General features: G+C 39.5%; 2 protein-coding genes across 3 annotated transcripts in view; one reads left to right on the forward strand and one right to left on the reverse strand.

Annotated features, from left to right (window-relative positions):
* Nucleotides 1-325: 325 nt before the first annotated feature.
* PGRMC1 (progesterone receptor membrane component 1) lies at nucleotides 326-8,273 on the forward strand. The gene is made up of 3 exons (XM_016137216.2): nucleotides 326-745; nucleotides 4,465-4,620; nucleotides 6,986-8,273. The coding sequence occupies exons 1-3, from the start codon at nucleotides 421-423 to the stop codon at nucleotides 7,087-7,089; spliced, it is 585 nt and encodes a 194-aa protein (XP_015992702.1). The 5' UTR covers nucleotides 326-420; the 3' UTR covers nucleotides 7,090-8,273.
* Nucleotides 8,274-10,107: 1,834 nt separating this feature from the next.
* Nucleotides 10,108-18,919, reverse strand: part of LOC107506457 (A-kinase anchor protein 17B) — a 145,926-nt gene continuing 137,114 nt past the window's right edge. For both annotated transcript variants that reach the window (XM_016137156.2, XM_016137151.2), the window contains 3 exons: nucleotides 17,888-18,018; nucleotides 16,107-16,338; nucleotides 10,108-14,502 (listed from right to left, as the gene is read on the reverse strand). In XM_016137156.2, the coding sequence (XP_015992642.2) occupies nucleotides 12,862-14,502; nucleotides 16,107-16,338; nucleotides 17,888-18,018 (2,004 nt within the window). In that variant the 3' untranslated portion in view covers nucleotides 10,108-12,861. The remainder of the gene's footprint in view (nucleotides 14,503-16,106; nucleotides 16,339-17,887; nucleotides 18,019-18,919) is intronic.

The following is an 18,919-nucleotide window of genomic DNA, read 5'->3' on the forward strand; positions in this document are numbered from 1 at the left end:
AAATAGGGTGCGGGGAGCTGCGCCCTGCGTCTCTGTAAGCCCGAAGAGGGCATGAGTATTGCGTCAGGCCGGGTCTGGGGCCTCACAGGTGAAACAGGTGTGGGCCAGGCTCTCTCCGCAGCTGGGGAGGACGGACAGGGCTGAGAGAAGGAAGCCACCATCCACAGTGAAGTGGAGAGAACGGGAGGCTGAGCTGGGCGGGGTCGAACTCAGCGGGGCCGCGCGCTTCCGCGGGCTTGGGAGGGGCAGGGCTGTGCGGCTCCGCCTATTTCGGGCCCGCCTTCGCCCCGCCCAGTCCCGCCTCCTCCCCTACTAGTATTTGCCCACCGAGCCCTACGCGCCACTAGATCGCAGAGAGGGAGGAGAAAGCTGATTTCCGGAGCCTTCCCTCATCCCTGTCCAACCTTTGCTCCTCTGATCATGGCCGCCGAGGATGTGGTGGCGACGGGCGCCGACCCGAGCGAGCTGGAGGGAGGGCTGCTGAACGAGATTTTCACGTCGCCGCTCAACCTGCTGCTGCTCGGCCTCTGTATCTTCCTGCTCTACAAGATTGTGCGCGGGGACCAGCCGGCGGCCAGCAGCGACAGCGACGACGACGAGCCGCCCCCGCTGCCCCGCCTTAAGCGGCGCGACTTTACCCCTGCGGAGCTGCGGCGCTTCGACGGCGTCCAGGACCCGCGCATACTCATGGCCATCAACGGCAAGGTGTTTGACGTGACAAAAGGCCGCAAGTTCTACGGGCCCGGTACGGCTGCAGGCCCCAGGGGCGCGGAGACAAAAGAAGGGGCCCTGGCATAGGGCTGGATCCGGGAGGCGCGAGGGGGGAGTGGGGCGCCCCCAGGGGGACGAATGGCGATGAGCCAGTGAGAGAGGTCAGGCGGAGAGCCAGGCGGTGGGGGCAGGGCGGCTCCCCCGGCAGGCGAGGGGCAAGGGGACGCTCCAGAAGACTGCGGGCCAGTGGGGGACGCAGATTCCCGACCTCGCGCTGATAGCGCAGGGATCGGAGGGTGCAGAGGCTGATGCACTTAAGCCAAGCCTGGGTGGGTGAGATCTCGAGGCCGGAAAGGGTGTAGGGGGCACAGCAGAACAGTGTTAGAGGAGTTTCAAAGGTATCGGATTTGGGGGTTCCTGGAAGGAGGGGGTGGTGTTGGGCTGGAGAAGGGAAATGTGGGTGTCTTGAGGGAGGCACGGGGGGAGAGTGGGAGGAGGGAGGTCCAGCCTTGGAGAGGACGCGCGCGAAGGTAGATGACTCCAGGAGTAGCCATGGTGGAATGTGACAGTGTGGGAGAAGAAAAGGGAGATGGGATTAGCAGCAGGTAGAAACATCATGTGAGAGTGAGTGATGTGAGTGTGCGCTCCGTGTGCTTAGTCAGTGTGTGTGGCTTGTCAGGCGTGTGTGTGCGCGCGCACGCGTCGCTTGGAATGTGGTATATGTCAGGTATGTGTCTGGCATGTGTTTGGTATGTGCGCGCGCACTGTGTGGGGCAGACGGGAAAAGCTGAAAGGTGAACAAGGAGGTTCCGTGGGGGAAAGGGAGCTTCGAGGGAGGAATAAAGGCTAGATGTGGCGGACAATGGGAATGTAGCAATATGAGAAGATAATACAGTATTTTAGTCTATATCCGGCGAGAAAACTAGAAGCCCCAAAAAAATTTAAATGGAGGGAGAAGTGGGAGGACCCTGAGAAACAAAGGCTGCTGGGTGTGGGGATTCAGGAAAAACCAACCAGAAGGGAAATGAGGGGTGGATGGATGTGGACGGACGACTGCTGAGCTGTCGCAGGGGGCAGGCTTGAAGGGGCCTTAGAGATAAGGCTTTTCAAGCCTGGTTGGATCAGAATCACCTGATGCGCATGAGGAAAAATACAGATTCCGGCCTAATCACCGAGACAACGGAAGAGTCTGTGGGGGAGATCACCAGGAATCTGCATTTTAACATGCTTCCCCAGGCCAATGCAACCAGGTTTGGAAAGTCTCGCTATATAGAATATTTGCAGAGGAGGGAAAGATTGTTGCTCCTCCAATATGGACTCCTCTAAAATCAGGGAGTGTGTCCACACTGATGGCTCGTCCCTGCTGCTCTGGAGAGGGAAGAATATGGAAGGAAGAAATCTGGCCTTCCCCACTCCCACTTTATTTTACTGTCTCAGTCCAACTAATCAAAATCAGATGTGTTAAAATTCTTAAGGAACTCTTCCACTTAGCAATTGTTTTCTTGTGGACCATTTAGAAGACCTACTTTCTGCAGACATGTAACTGTCAAAATAATTTGAAAACCACACCTATATTTGTCACTTGTAGCACAACACCTAGAGGCCTTATTAATAAATATAATTATGTAAATACCTGTTATTACTGAGTAACACCATAAAGTTGTCAAAACGCATGCATAGGGCATCATCATATGATTGTAGTTTTCAAAGTTCTTGAGAGGAATATAGGCCTGTGCACAGAGCACAAAACTAGGAGTCAGGCAAAGCAACCTGTGTGACTCAGTGCAAAGCATTATTCTCTCTGGGCCTTAGTTTTCCCTCTCTAAAATGATAAAGATGGCCCACTGTGAGATCTCTAAGTCTCTACCCTGCACTATCATCCTGTGAGCCCATGAATATATGGCATGACATGGAAAGGATACTTCATGTTACAAAGGATTCCTAAGAATTATTCATATAAAACTGGAAGGAACAAACAAGACAAACAAAAACTCATAGACATGAACAACAGGATATTGGTTACCAGAGAAAGAGAGGTGGGGGGTGGGGGGGTAAGTAGAAAAGGGTAAAGGGGGTCAAATATATGGTGACAGAAGGGGACTTTAGGTGGTGAACACAACGCAATATACAGATGATGTCCTATAGAATTGTATACTTGAAACCTATATAATTTGTTAGCCAATGTCACTCCAATAAATTTAATTTAAAAAAATGGTTCGTACACATATGTAAAAACTTGCTTTTTTTTGCTTAATAATCTATCGTGATATCCTTTGTTACTATAAGTAAATAAAACAAGTAATCCTTAACTTAAAAACAAACAGAAGAATTATTCATTTGAGCGCCTATTCTACCTATGCTTGGCACTTTCGTTGGTGCTGGGACTGTGGCAGTGAACAATAACAAAACAAACATCTCTTCTCATGGAGCTTACATTCTAGTAAATATTCATTTTCTCCAAAGTCTTTTAAAGCTCCCCGTAAACTGTTTAAGTATTTTGTAACCATAATTTCTGAAATGGTGAGGTCCAAGCCAATACAATTGGGTCTATTTTCAGGTACTAGATGCTACCACTTCCATTAGAGGTCTACATTTGTGAAAACTATGTGAAGTTTTTTTTTTACCTTCTCTAATGGAAATGATAGCATGTAATGATGATTAACAATCATCATTTTTCTTTGGAATCTTATTCGCATTTAAAAGATTATAAATTTTATCTAAGTTATAAAAAAAATCCTGGTGGATTGAGGTTGCAAGTGACTAGGCCATATTGAAACTTGACCCATTCTTGTACTCTGGCATAGTGGTTACCTACAAACTTTAATGTCAGGGTTGCTACTGAATCAACCTTTGGAAAAACACATTGGTTAAAGTACACTGGATTATTGTCATTTATTTGCGCAATGTTTAAGTTTAAACATCTACTTTAAATACCTACAGAATGATTCACTGCTCTCATAGACAAAAGTTCAATGTACTATATAATAGCATTCTAATGTTTTATATAATTATATTGGAGTATTGATTCAGACTTTATTTTCCATGAAAGTTTTAGGATTTTCAGTCTTCTTTGTCTTCAAGTCCACTAAAAAGTGACAGAGCTGATCTCTACTCTTTATTGACAGTGAAGATTACATAACATGTGGATAGATTTCTGAACCACTGATAACTCTTAGAAAATGATTTCTCCTGCAGATGCCACATGTTACTGTTTAATACAATCATAACCAAAGATATCTATGAACTACTTTCAACTCATTAAAACACATCAGAATACACTGGAAATGTTCTCATTTACTAAAATCTGAGTGTTTATTATCTTAAGAAACCATAACTTTCACTGGTGTAGTCCAGGTGCCCAGAACAGCTAGGCTTTGGGTTCAATGTCCTAAAGCTATTGAGTTCTGACCCATGGACTCATTTTATCTTGCATCAGTCCCTACCACCACCACCACCGCAACCTCCTCTCACAAGAGATGATCATTTACAGCCTTTTAATTAGCCATTTGAAAATCATTGGAAATAGATGATAATGTATAAAAATTTGATTTTTTAAAAAGTTCAGTAACAATAGGTCTAGTATCCACTATATAATTAGAGTATCAACATCACTTACGGTTTCCAAATGGAATTGGGTATCCTAAAATTGCTTTCTGTGTTGATGGGTAAGGAAGCTATTTTCTGTGAATGAACTACAGCAAATTTGGATAGTCTGATAAAGAATTGGTCTTTGGTTTTGTTTTGTTTTTAAAGAGGGGCCATATGGGGTCTTTGCCGGAAGAGATGCATCCAGGGGCCTCGCCACATTTTGCCTGGATAAGGAAGCTCTGAAGGACGAGTATGATGACCTTTCTGACCTCACTCCTGCCCAGCAGGAGACCCTGAGTGACTGGGACTCTCAGTTCACTTGTAAGCATTTTTTTTTTATTTGTGCCTGGATCAAATTTCAACCAGTAATGGGATTCATGGCAGTTCAATAGTTATTACTAAACAGCCTGAAGCTTAGGAGCACTTTGATAGGCTCCTGAATCTTGGACAGATCAAGTTTGTGGCTTGAAGTAATTGCAGCAGTGCTGAGTCACTTGCTATGATCGCATACTAATTTTTAGCTCATTCTCTGAAAACTAGGGTTTGAGAGGTTTGCATAGATTCCACACTAGGATTTGATGCTTGGTATGGGGGGAAAGGAGAGCAACCATCGTGGCTACAGAAGGGGGTTTCATAAGCCCTCACTTGTAGAACTTTCTGTTTAAAAGCCTCCCACATTTCTGTTGAAGAATGGGAAATTTATATTATACCAAACAGTTTATCTTTGAATCTAAATGAGCTTAACTAGGCCTCATCTACAAATGACGCTGATAATCTGCCCAGCAACAATGGTGTCTGCATTTTTTTTAAAGAAAAAGAAAAAAGGAGACACTTGTTTCCTGGCTTCTGCCATGGGCTGAGGTCTTTGGGGTGGGGGAAGTAAGGATGAAGTTACGTTCAAATTTTGAGCACTGAGGAATTGGCTTTTGTCAAACCTAAGTGTTTAATTATCCCTTTAGCAACATTTCATTGCTAAGAATTTGAATAATCTTCCCCTACTTTGAACAGTAAAGACCATGATGATTTATTTGAAGATTTTTCATTTAAAATGTAGTTTTCTATTTGCTGTTCCCTGTAATCAGTTAAATATTACTGGCTCTTTTGGATAAATCCCACCAATTTCTTTGAAATTAATGCTGACTTCAGAGAGAGAGTTCTGGGTTAACAATTAGGCAGATATGGCTCTACCTTTAGAATTTGGAGCCCAAGCAGACTAAATATAATGTTCAAGTCTAGAGGCAAGTCTTTTTACTTGGAAAACATAATTCAGCTTTCTAATGTAGTCCCTCATTTTTTGCATCCTCAAGATGCCTTTGTAACAGTAGATTCTTCTAAATGAAACCAATTAATTGTAATTTATAACTTAAAAAGCTCTATTTGTTAGGGTTTGCCTTCATGGGTAGAGTAAAAGGTACAGGTCCCCCCGCTACCCATACTCAGAGGAGGCCTGGTCCCCTTGGCCTCTGACATTGAGATGATTAACCCTGCATTAGCTTGGCCACAGTGATACAGCCATTGTGATGGCGGTTTGCTGAGTCCATCCTTTCCCAAGTCTTTTGCATTCTTGTTCATCCTCTTAAAAATCTGTCTTCTCCAACATCTCCAGCATTCTCCTGCCTCCTTTACCACTTCTTTAACTAAGTATAGCTTTTTCCTTATGTCGGAGAAAAATTTCATTTCCTGCTATCTTCTCCAACCACTAGACTATTATCATTTCTTCCCTTGCACTATCAACCACATGATAAATGGTTGTTACTAACCACTGCTTCATTTCCTCTCTGTACCTTCTTATTCTGTGGTTCCTATTCCCACAATTTGAACTTTCTCAAAGGATTTCAAGAACCTGCTTCTTGCCAATGCTAACTTCACTTCTCCAGTCCTTGTAGTAAATCTGTTGTGGTCCCCTCTTGAGTGGCTCCCTCTCCAGAGTTCCCATTTCAGTCCATAGAATCTCCAGTCTTCACTTCATTAACTCATGTTTCCAGTGCTCCTTTAAATTATCTCATATTCTTCCCTTTCTACTTCCACAGACACCCCCCTACTCCTGGCTCTTGTTCCTTCAAATGGTGGTCTGCCCACCGGCCTCCTGGTCACCTGTTCCTGTTCTCTCCTTATTGTAATCTTCCCTCAATACCACAGTGATACCATTGTTGCCAAAGCTCTATTTCATCATGTCATTCCTTTGTCATAAACCTTTAATGCCCTTTGCCATCTATAGGATAAGTTCAAACTCCTCAGACTGGCTTTCCACATCCCTCATATTTTCCCACACTGCTTAGCCAACCTTCCTCTTACACTCTTCCTGCTAATTTGGTCTCTTTATTGTTCCCCATATATCTTTGGTCTCACCTGCATGCTTTTTTTTTTGTATGTGGTGTTTTCATTTTCTGGAAATCCCTCCCTCCCCAAATCCTTATGCACATTTTCCAAAGCATATCCTTCCCTGAAGTATTCTGCAGCCCTTCTAACTCATGAGCCCTTGCTCTTCTAAACATTTTTTACATGCAAACACAACTCATTGCACATTGTCAGGCATCACAACTTGTTTTACGTTTGTCTTCTAAACAAAACCCTAAAGAAGCCCAGATTGTGTAGACTGTAGTCCTCTAATAAATAACATGAAATGTGGTAGCGATTGCCTATAAACCATGAGAGTGACGATTTGTGTTTTCTTCTCTACCTCCAGTCAAGTATCATCATGTGGGCAAACTGCTGAAGGAGGGGGAGGAGCCCACTGTATACTCAGATGAGGAAGAACCAAAAGATGAGAATGCTCGGAAAAATGATTAAAGCATTCAGTGGAAGCATATCTATTTTTGTATTTTCAGAATCATTTGTAACATTCCAGTCTGTCTTTAAAATGTGGTAATTTCAATATTTAGAAAAGTTTTGAACTTGCTGTAAATTTTTAAATTAACATCACTAGTGATACTGATAAAATTAATTTCTGTCTTAGAATGCATGATATGTTTGTGTGTCACCAATACAGAAGGTGAACTGCAGTGCTGTAATACAAATGTTAGTACCGTTTTTCTTCTATTGTTGCTAATACAAGCTGAATTTAAATTTGTTTTTCCTGAGAGACAGGTCAGACTTTGGTATTTCCTCCAAACAGGTAAAAATGTAAAATGTGCAAAGTCCTTCAAACACCAAGAACAAAGAATCAACTTTTAGTCATGATGTTCTCGAAAGACAGTAAATCTCTTATTTCTCAATTGACTTAGCTGCATGATTTCTGTTTTATCTACCTCTAAAGCAAATCTGCAGTGTCCCAAAGGCTTTAGCATTAATTATAGAGAGCTGTCCAGTCACAAAATGAAATCTCAAAGCTGGGCTGAGCTAAAGAAATGCATTAGATGTTTCTAGATGGCATCATTGTCATCCTTCAGATATTCAAACACCCTAACAGTAATCTACAGTGAAAAATTAAAACAATCTGAACCTTCAGAAGAAAGCTTTGGGAAAAATCAGCTGGCTTGCCTAAAAACCTAAATACATGAAGAAGATTGTAGGACTATTTTCCCAAATCCCATCTTCATGGTGGGGCAATGGTTATTTTACAGATTTAACATGAGGGGCGTGTAGAACAGGTGTTTTCTCTCCTAAGAACCTTCACACATACCCCTGAAGAATGAGGAAACAGTAGACATCACTAGCCAAGTGGGTTTTGAAGTATATTCATAAGGTAACAGTTACTCTTCTGTTATCACAAAACTATAGCCACTCAAGTAGTAATTGTCTAGGTCTTTGATATTGGTCTATTGGTTAAAAATAAACTTAGCTTAAGTAGACTGTACAGTTGTATGAATTCGTACAAGTATTACCTGAACAACTAGTGAGGTTTCAAACTTGTGATTGTAGTTGAATAGTATCTTCATTGTATTTTCTTGTGAACTGTGTCTAATGGTTTACCTCAAATCAGAAAACAAAATGAAGTGCTTTGGTCAGTTAATAAACTGGTTTTACCCAGTATAGTGCAGCGGGTTGTCTTATTCTTTTAAAACCTTAATATAAAGAACCAGATTCAATGACTTATTTTATCTTAACACTGAGTTTCACTTTTGAGTGATTTATTTTTGTATTCCAAAACAAACAAGGGGCAAAACTTCATAGAGGCCTCACACCACAAACCAAATGCCAGCCTGTCCTGCTAAGAAAATGTGAATTGAATTAATTTTTTGTGACATTTCAAATTCTGCCTCTTTAAATCAGAACTTTCTAAACTCAAAATCAGACTTCTGACTTTGAGGTCTATACACAGCAAGGATATTAAGGGTTAATTTTACAGAAGGCTTTGTTAAGTGCCAAGGCAGACAGTTTTTTGTTTTTGTTGTCATTGTTTTTAATGTATCTGATTAGGAAAGTGTTCAAGACTCCTTAGAGCAGCAAAGTTAATTCACTTCATGTCAGGAGGAGGATATCAAATTTGCATATAGCCAGCCATATGAACATGGATAACTCTGAATGGCATTCTGCCCTTTTAATGGCAGTTTTCTTACGAGATGTACTCCCTGAACCAAAGAAGAGCAGCTTTGCACATTTTGTTATTAAACCATATTGCCTGGTTTTGTTGGTTTTAAATGTGCCCTTTTCCCCAACTAGGTTTCATTCAATATTCAAGTTGCCTGTCTTGCACCAAGAAGCCTGTTATGTCTGCTTGTGAAGATCAGGCTACTCCTTTTACAAAGTTAAACAGGTTTGTCTGATGCCAAGAGGAAAATGTCCAGAGCCTGGTTAAGCTTCAAACCCAAATAGCCTGATTTTCCTCTATTCAGAACTAAATCAACAGTGTTGATTATATGTAACAGGATATTACTATAAGGCAGGACTTTGATCTAAAAACTTAACAAGTCCAGCTCACATATTTGTAAACCACTTTATTATGTAAAAGATACCATTCAAGATGTGGGAGGGGTTGTTCTAACCACCTTGGACCAGTGGGGGAGGTGTCAGATGAACAAGTTTGTTCCTGATTTGCTTTCATACAAGCCCTGCAGAGACACTATCTTCAGTACTAGCATTTCTGGGTCCTAAGCAGCATTTCAGTGTTTTCAGTATCTCTCCAAATCTGTGGCTTCTCTACGTAATGTCACATTCACCTTACCTAAAGAGGGTCAAACCTATGCAAATCTTGAGATCCAGAAAAAGCATCCATATAGCCCTTGTTGTTTCAGAAAGAACTCTGAGCCCAACAAGGACCTTTTAAGCTCTCAAGTGCCCAGACTGGAATCTAAGGTACAGTCTGCCTTTGTTACATAAATAATACTTTAGAGGCAGCTTGTGTTCACTTCTTGTGAAAATACAGTTAACTCATGAATGGTCAAAGACTGACTACTGAGGCCCCTAGTTTCTCTGACTAGACTCCCTATCCCACACACACATTTGTTTTGGGACACTGTAAAACTTTAACACTTCCACCAAGGGCTGAAGAGAAGAGATTCCCTGGTATTTATTGGCTGGCTACCTTTCCATAGCACTGATAAAATCTTGGCCTAAAGAAGGAGAGTCCTAAGTCCCAATATCACAATTTCCATTTATCCAAAATCAAAATAAAAATTGGTTTCATGATTTCTGACAGTCTATTCTCATAAACTAGCATCATAAAGGGAAAAGTTGCATAACCAAGGCTCTATTCACTATAATAACTTTATTTTTAATCTATTGGAAAATTAAATATGTATTATTTCTCTAGCATAAATGAGAAAAAGTATCAGCAACATTAGTGCAAGGCAACATACTACAGGTAGAAACTTCCCCCACCCTCTGCCATTGTGGAATCGTCAGCATTTATTTATCATTTTAAAAGTCTTTCAACAAGTAAAAATACATTTATTTGGTTCTTATTTTCAAAATGACCAGTTTACATGGCTTTCTACCTGAGAAATTCAAACAAATTGAACAAAAGCACATTGACAAATTTTGAGCTTTTTAAAACAATCAGAAGCACATACAAGGAAAAAGATGAAAACACCTATTTAAAAAGACAAAGTTTAAAGTTCAGACCCTTAGATAATAGGACACAGAAGACAGATAAAAAAAAAGTTTTGCCCCACTTAAATAACAGCAAAACAGAATAACAATGTTAATTAATAGAAAGTGATGACAATATTTTCAGTTCTATTTTATTCCTTATTAAGCCATTCAGTTGAACAGTACAGGATAAATTGTTCACTTCCTCCTTTATGTCCTACACACAAAAAAAGGTTTACTCAAATCTAGAATGTGTTACCACAAGACATAAAAATCCATGGTTGTATAGAAAGTAAACATAAAACCAGTATTTTTACTTTCTTCTAGGTTGGCATTCTTCTACAATGGTATTTAGTTAGCAAACAACAACAAAAAAAAACAAAGAAAAAATATATAGATAGCTGTGACTTAGCACCAGTTCTATTACACACACACAAAAAAAGCACATGCTGTTTTTGGCAATTTAATTTTTTATGTCTGGTTACTGAGCAGCAAATTGTTTCCATGCCTAAAATCTCCACAAAGAAAAATTATCAAATAACAGAAAAAATTGAGATTTTTTTTCAAAACAAGCATAGCTGCTTTCCATTACAAACCCATAACATTCTTTGTTTGAATGACATGAAATATGAAAAAATAAGGAGGCAGGGTCTCACTAGAGAATAATACCTAGTTGCTGAAAGTTGTCTGATGAATACAAGCTGTTAGTTGTTTAAAAGACCTCTCTGGACAACAGTACTTTGAACATTAATAATAATTGCTAGTCCTAGAGGAAAAAAGGCACTTGCCCCATGAGCGATTTTTCAGATTTAACAAGCCAAACCTAGTTTTGATGGCATAGTCACTGGCTTGAAAGTGGAACTGAAGACAAGAGAGCCAACAAATCATCTGTTGATTTTTATGTTAACAATAATAAATATATTCTGCTATGTTACATTCATTTCTCAACTTTTGCATGTGCTAGCATACTTCTATTAAGTGTAATTAGAAGAGATCAATGAAACAATGTGTAGCTCTCACTTTAGATAGATTTTATAGTTCCTTCAGCTATCAGGCTGCTCGAGAGGTTGGTTATAAGCACACATCGTGCCTTGTCATTCTGGGTGACTACACTGGCAATCCTACCTTGGCTCTACCAGCTGGTACTTTTCTATCATCAAGTTAGGACTCTATCAGTAATGAATCATGCCATATGAAAATGTTGTCTTCCACTAATCTTGTGGATTAAAATCATCTTTTCCTGCTGCAGGTAGTCTAATCTCATTGACATCTTCAATTGCCAAGTCAAGTATAGCTTTCTTGGGGGAAAAAAAGGTCATCTATTGCCCCTGAGGCTCTAAATCCAATATAAGGCAGAATGAATCAGACCTAAATCCAGTATAAGGCAGAATGAATCAGCCAAGCTTTCAATGGAAGATACACTGCATTAAGATGTAAGCCTTTACAAATCTATAAAATATCTCGATTTAAAAACATATTCAAGAAGTCCAAAACCAGTAGGTAAAAAGATAAATTGCTTTTGTCAAGAGTTTACAAATCCTGCATACATACGACTTTCCCTAGTTAGAAAAATATGTGTGTTGCCCTTGACTCTTCCTAACTCCGTAGCATTATTGAGGATTGAGGAGGCACTTGTTACTGTTTAATAAAAGTCAGTTTGGGGATATTTAGTGGCTTTTCAAAACCTGATGTCACCAAACCCTGAGTGAAAGGATTACATAACCTGAATGGAACACTGTCATGTTCTCTCTTCCCAAGTTCCATTATTGGTAGCCCAGGTTCTTTCAAGATTTCCTTTTGCAGATCTCACTGGATGTATCATTTCAATCCTGTTGCTTTTCTAGGCCGGAATGACACGGGGTTCTTCAAAAATAATTCTGCTAATGGTCGACTGTCCATATAAGTCTCAAAGGACAATCTGAGCCCCTTTTAGATTATTCTTCTTTCAAGACTGTTTCTAAAAGGACAACTATTTGAGTACTATGAACACATAAATGAGATTAATTTCCTTCTGATGGGTGCTCATGAAACCTTCAAATGTGATGAAGAAGTCTATTATATATTCTAGGTGTTGCCTCTCTTCTTTTAGCTATAGTTATTTCTAGATGAAAGTCAGGAAAGTTTATTGTACATGCTGTTTGACCAAATCAAAGAACATGTAAAAAGATCCTTATTCATTTCTGTTGTCTTCTTTGAAGATAAATGATACTAAATGATGAACTCATGATAGCTAAAGGGCCAAAGAGCGTTATCTCAATACCTGTCAATGTTAATTTGCTCCTTTGCAGTTTCCAAATTAAAGCTGCAGTTGAACTGTAGAAACATCTGTTCTTGGATCAGGAAGTTTTGCAAGCACATTGTTTTACCAAGCTTTAGAAACCAGATATTTTGTATTTCCAAAGCTTGCCAACACACCTGCAGTTATTTTGACTTATGCTTTATACTTTGGCAAGAGAAGCAAAGTTTTTCATTTGACCTTGCTCAAGCTTTTAAATGTTCCTCTCTTTCTTGTCACTACATAGCTCTATTTGGTTTTAAATGTTCTTGTAAATTGTTCATTGTGAATAAGGGTGTTCCTGATCTAAGAGATCTTCAAAACATTTGAAAATATAAAGAACTCGTATAGTTGTTTCTTAAATAGTTTCTATAGTTAATGTGCCCTTGACTATTATGTCTGATATAATAATTATCTGAAGTCAACATGAAATCTGTAGAATTGTCATGTCTTTTAAATCTTCTTGCATCCTGGTTATATTCTGACTTCCACAGAGTCTCTCTTCTTTGGGGAAAATACCCCAAATAGAAAGCATTAGTATATTTTGATGATGTTATTGGCACACAAGAGGGCCTATAGTTCACTTTCTGGTCAAATATATTATCATTAAACTTCCTCCTCTTTCTTGTGATGTGGTCTAATAGGTCACTGCAACTGGATTCGTGGTAGTAGCCTTCATCGAAATATTTGGAGGCTAGTGTTTTCCTCTTTTTGTTGTCACTCTTGTTTCTCATGGAAGTGTTTTCACCCTCAAGCCCTGAACATCTCAGTTCGTATTTGGACCTCTTGCTTGGTTTCCTAAGCTGGTATTTAGAGTATTTCTTCTCCCCATCATGTTTCCACTTTGAATACAAGGTCTGCTGACTCGATGTAACTTCTTGATTGCAAGTGATAATTTCATCAGCATCAAGAGATATTTTTTCTGGGGAGCGATCATATGTGGCCACAGATTTCTGTTCCTCCTCTTGGTTTACACTAAGGGTTTCACTGAAGCATTCAGAATCACTACTAATTTCCTCTAAGAAATCTGTCAACTCTAAATCTAAATCTGCTCTCTTGTTGGGTGAGGAAACTTGATTTTGACCTGTGCATGCGGAATCATTGACCTGGTAAGCATGGGTCTTTTCCAACAGATAGCTCTTTCCATAAGTTGTGGTCAGCTGATCAACAGCTTCACTGGCTGTATCCTTGCAATGATTTTTAAACTTCTTAGTACATTCTTTGGTATAATCCACTTTTCCTCTCTTTTGTGGTTTATGTGCAGGACGCTGAGTATAAATCTTTGCCCCGTACTCATCTTCTTGAGCCTGTTCTCTCCTTTCTAGGTTTTGCATTTGGTTCAACCTGGTTGAGGGATGCTTATGCTTTCTCAAATGGATTTGAAATCCATTTCCCCGGGCATAGACAGACTTCTGCCACTGACATGTGCTTATCGTGTGACTTGGTTCTAAGCAGACAGAGGTATAGTTTGGAATCTGATAATAATAGTTTAATAGATAATCAATAAATTCATCTGTTTCATAGATCTTCTGTTTCCTGCCATGGCCTCTCTCAGATAATCTGGAAGAACTGGATTTATTATAAGTGAAGTGATCTTCTTTCTCAAGAAATTGACTTTGAATTAATGTAATTTGCAAGGAATCCTTGTCAGACAGAAAACTGTGATTGTATCCATCAGTTAATAATTTTTCATTTATCTCATTTCTAGCTGAATATCTTTTTTGTTTTTTCTGATGGTAGTAAGAAGAGTTGCCTAAGTGAGCCCTAGTTCTTTTTTTCATTCTTTGTTTTCGTTTATTGTCTGAATTGACAACCTGATATTTTGGTATTTCCTCCTGATTTTGAAGATATTGGGTATTTAATTCTTCTTTCTTTAGAATTTCCAGTGTGTTCCCCAGACCACGATTAGCTTCAGGGCCTGCAACAGCTAATTCCTGTAGGTCAGACTGTATGGATTCCTTCAAAGAAAAGGATTAAAAATCTCACATGAAAAACTAGACAGATTAAAATATCCAAAGAATATTGGGATTTCTGACATTGTTGTGAAGAGGTTTCTAATAAAGCCTAGGATAGATCCAAATAAGGAACAATATTGCACTGAGGACACAGAAGGCATAAAATTAAATGCCTCAGTCTAATATGAGTTTTTATTAGGTCTGTGCCCATCCTTATGTTAGAAGGCACCACAGTTTACATACCTTCAAAGCATATGACCTTTTTTTCATTTGTTCAAACTGGGGATATGAAGAGAAATTAAAAAATGCTCTATAGCCCTCCCAGAAAATCCTAGAATAAGAAAAAACTGGTAGATGAAATGTGTGTCTACAAAGGAGTCACCTGGCTTAAAAGATAACCTGTATTTCTGTTTTTCATTCCAGCTTCTTCCTATAGCTTTCAGGTAAGGGTGTCTCTGCCCACCCTCAGTCAGAAGCAACACAGCAAGTAGAAAATGTAGTCATGACAACTGTTTTATCTGTGGTGCAATCTGCTCTGCACAACCACAGGGAAGGTGAAAGGTGCTTCCCACGGTCCCACCCTGCTTGCTAGAAGAGTTTGTACTGTATTCCCACTGACATCTGGCACAAATCAGGATATAGTGCATATCCACTTCCTGCGATTAGAATGTGGGACTGTATAATCAGCATAAGGTATCAATGGGGCCAAGAGTTAGGCATCGCACACATTTAAAGAGATAAATTATTTAAAAGGAGTCACATTTGGTGGTCTTTAAGGTAAACTAAAAATAGATTCAGCTAATCTTATTATAAATGGATTTGTAATATTTTTCTGATCCTGATTTCACTGTGCTTGTTTATCCATAGTAATTAGAAAAAGACTGAGACTACAAATAAACATTTAGTCAACTCTATCTAATACTAATGTCATTTATTCTTTGTACAATATTTCAAAAAAACACTAAATGTGAATTTTTAAATGAGTAGTCCAGGATCCTTTCTGGCCTTTACTCTGGGACATGTGCTGAGTCTGATTATCTTGAGGAGGTCAGTAAGTGGGGGAAAAAAAAAAAACAACCTTCCAAAATTGGAACTTTCCAAACAAACAATTGCTCTACAATACGAGAAATTCTTTAGCAAATACTTTAAGACTAGACTAACAGGAGTTTGCTACACAAAGTTCTCTGTTCAAGGCTCTCCCTTCTCATTCAAACCTGTTGCAGACAAATGGATAAGTAAAGTTAATGGAAGACTACAAAACTAACACCCATGTCATCCATTCCTTTCCCCTGGCATTTTCTGTTACACCCATTAGGAATTTAGGAAAGAAGATGCACTAGCTACACTGCCCCAGTAAAACTGTCCTGAAGTTTAGCAACACAGAAAGCAAGGGAGAGACACGACTCCTTGAGAGAATTTGGGTACCCCTTTTGCGAACCCACAACTGGGGTTATTAGAAATCAGCCTATTGAAAATAAACCCTAATGAATGCAATGTGTCTTCTATGGAGTCAGTTTTAAATATTGACCATTAAATGTGATGGTTATGTCTCAAAAAGGTCAGTACCTACCAAAACCAAGGAAAGAACAAATGGGAAAGAGCCTTACTGCAATTTTCCTGAGGAGCGCCCGAAGCAACCGAAAGGCCTCCACCTGCCTCTGAGCCAGCAGGTACTTTCTTTCCTCCAACTCCTCCGAAAAGTCGGGCTCTTGAGGTGCCTCAGCTTTGGCTCTGTCCCGTTTCCTTTGCCGGTGTCTGTCCCTTTCCTTCAGTGCTCTCCTCCTGACCCTGGCCTTCTTCCTCTTTGCCTGGGCTTTCCTCTCCTCCTCTTTTCTTTTTCTGGACAATGATTAAAGGTCAACCTTTCAGAAGGTATTTATTAGGCATTTTCTCTCCTCCCCACTCCTTCCCCACTGCCCAGGGTGGGGTGGGGGTGACATGGACAAACAACAGTTCATTTAGGTTTCCAGGAATCTCTCACTGCTAACCCCAAAGCCTGACAGAGACCCTGATGATAAGACACTGTGAGGCACCCATCAAAGGCGAAAGACTCATAATTGAGTTTGTCAGTTAGAAGTATGCACAGGAGATCTTATACAGAGAGTATAAGAAAAAGACTACAGAATTCAAAGGAGAGGCCTCTAGCTGCCACTTTCTCAAATCATAAGCAAGGATTACTGGGCCAGCTTTTACAGTGATGATTTCATTTTTCTTGAGATCAAAATGATCCATGAGCTGATTTCACACAGGCAAATAAAGGTAAGTCAAGGCACTCAAGGGTGGGAACTGGTCCTTGGTACGTATTAACAAAACATACACTATCATAAAAACATACTAGCTTAGAAGAATATATATATATTTTTTATTGCTGCTTTCTGAAAATTTAAACTTTGGTTAGGCCCTTACGGAAGCATGCGGAAGGGGAAAAAAGGATAATTACCTGAGTGAGGGCATAGCCAAAAGCTGGAGGATTATCTAAACTGCATGTTCAGTCTAGAAATTTGAGGGCAGGCACAGTTACATTGACTGGGCTCAACTTCTGGCCAAGTTTCACAGACATGACCTCAGAAAACTCCTATCACCTTGCTGGCCCAAAAAGTAAGAAGTACACAGGAGCATACTCTTCATCTCCTTTTCAAATGGCTATAATTTACATGAAAGACTGGAAGAATAAACTCGTAAGGGGAGGAGCCAGGAGGTAAAACTTGCTTTTAGAGCCCTGTAGTTTTGACCCATTTGTGCCTTCTTGAAAAACCTTTGACAATCCAAAAGCGCTTTCCAATCTCAAGCTTCTAAACTAGTAAAACAATGATAAGCCTAAAGAAATAAACATGGACACTCCTTAAATTCACAAAAATAACTTAGGCCAATGAGAAAAATAGTCTCAACAAATCTATGGCTTCGTGCCTATAGATTAGTTTAAATATTGACCATTCTATGGAAGAAAACCTTTCCTAGACCTAAAAAGGAATTTTTTTTATGTATATTAGATTGGCAGGCTAGGTAAAATTTGGTAAATTTTAGGTAAATGGGTAGAAAATAATTTAATGTGATAGGCTAGAATTTTCACTATAAAAATTCCTGGTCCTTTTTTAAAAAATCATTTCTTCTCAGACAGCCTAATCTGGCTAGTCCCGTTATTTTTCATTAATTGTTCTCCCTGACAAGGACACTTTCTTTTGAAGTCTCTTGTGTCCAATTGCTTTGTCATTTTGGCTTTGTAACAGCACAGTTGAAAGGCTGCAGGTTTCCATGGAGTTTTTCAATCTGAACCAATCCCTGTCCCCCTTCCCACCTCAATGTTATCTCTCAAGTCTAGCCATTCACCCAAAAGGGTAAATCCATAAATCAAAAGTAAAACACCTCTTTGTTAAAGTTGAATCTTTACCTTTCAGCCTCTTTCTCTTCTCTCTTCTTTTCTTTTTTCCTTTCTTCTTCTAGCTCTTGTAACTTTAGTCTTTCTTGATTTCTCCTACTTATAGCTTCTTCACTGAAGTGTTTGGTTGTATCAAACATAACCTGTCCCCAAACAATTCAAAGTTTCATTAGAAAAGCTTGCCAGCTGGCTGGATGTGTTCCAGCCCAGAGAGCTAAAATTAATATAGACATAGCAATTAGAAACCAAATGAATTAAAAATGTTCTCTCTGCATCCCCATACCCATACTGCCCCACTGCTTCTTAATAACCTTTCAAACAGTTCTGTGAGCTTGAGAATTTTCTTTGGCAGAACCTTAAGGAGCTCACTTTATAGACATAGGTTACATCACAATGCCATAACATGCATAGGCTCTTATGGGAAGCTTATACAAGCTAGGAAATGGTATATGGGTGGTTATTATAGTATTTGTTATATCTTTTGTCTGACTCGATAGCTCATAACTTTTTTAAAAATGTACATTTTAATATAAGTAGCTTCACACCTAATACACACACTCGTATACAGGAAGCTACTTAGGGTGAAACTCCAAATTTATGCTAAAGACTGATTTAGAGAAAAAGGAAGGTTTAGCAATATCTTTTCTTCTGCTGGATTAAGACTTCAAAAAGGAGATGACTAAGCATTCAGACATCAATGAAGTGGCATGACTGGATAGACAGGCCGATTTTGAAAGGAAAGAATCCAAGTTTGTTGCAATTATAGTTTAACGATTTAACTGATAGACATCCTAAAAATATAAATTGTGATCCCAATAATAAAGAGGCAGTAAACTGTTCTACTTAGGATTTCAAACTGCATGTATTCCTCTCTCTCAGCAACTTGTCAAGTAGAATAAGCGCATGAGATATTTCTATTAGGGCCATGAAAACATCCTTTAACACCCTCAAGTTGGGGCAGAGCCCCAGATCATAACAACCATTGCTTTAAAACTGCAACTGGAAGAATCCCTGATATCATAAGAATGTTCAATTCAGGATTAT

Source organism: Rousettus aegyptiacus, unplaced genomic scaffold, assembly GCF_014176215.1.
Source record: "Rousettus aegyptiacus isolate mRouAeg1 unplaced genomic scaffold, mRouAeg1.p scaffold_m13_p_9, whole genome shotgun sequence".
NCBI classification, from domain to species: domain Eukaryota; kingdom Metazoa; phylum Chordata; class Mammalia; order Chiroptera; family Pteropodidae; genus Rousettus; species Rousettus aegyptiacus.

Bases quoted from the DNA above. Each gene is read 5' to 3' on its own strand.
- PGRMC1 (XM_016137216.2), top strand. From the start codon at position 421: ATGGCCGCCGAGGATGTGGTGGCGACGGGCGCCGACCCGAGCGAGCTG. The intron at 746-4,464 runs GTACGGCTGCAG...TTGTTTTTAAAG, and splicing joins CCGCAAGTTCTACGGGCCCG to AGGGGCCATATGGGGTCTTT. The intron at 4,621-6,985 runs GTAAGCATTTTT...CTCTACCTCCAG, and splicing joins CTGGGACTCTCAGTTCACTT to TCAAGTATCATCATGTGGGC.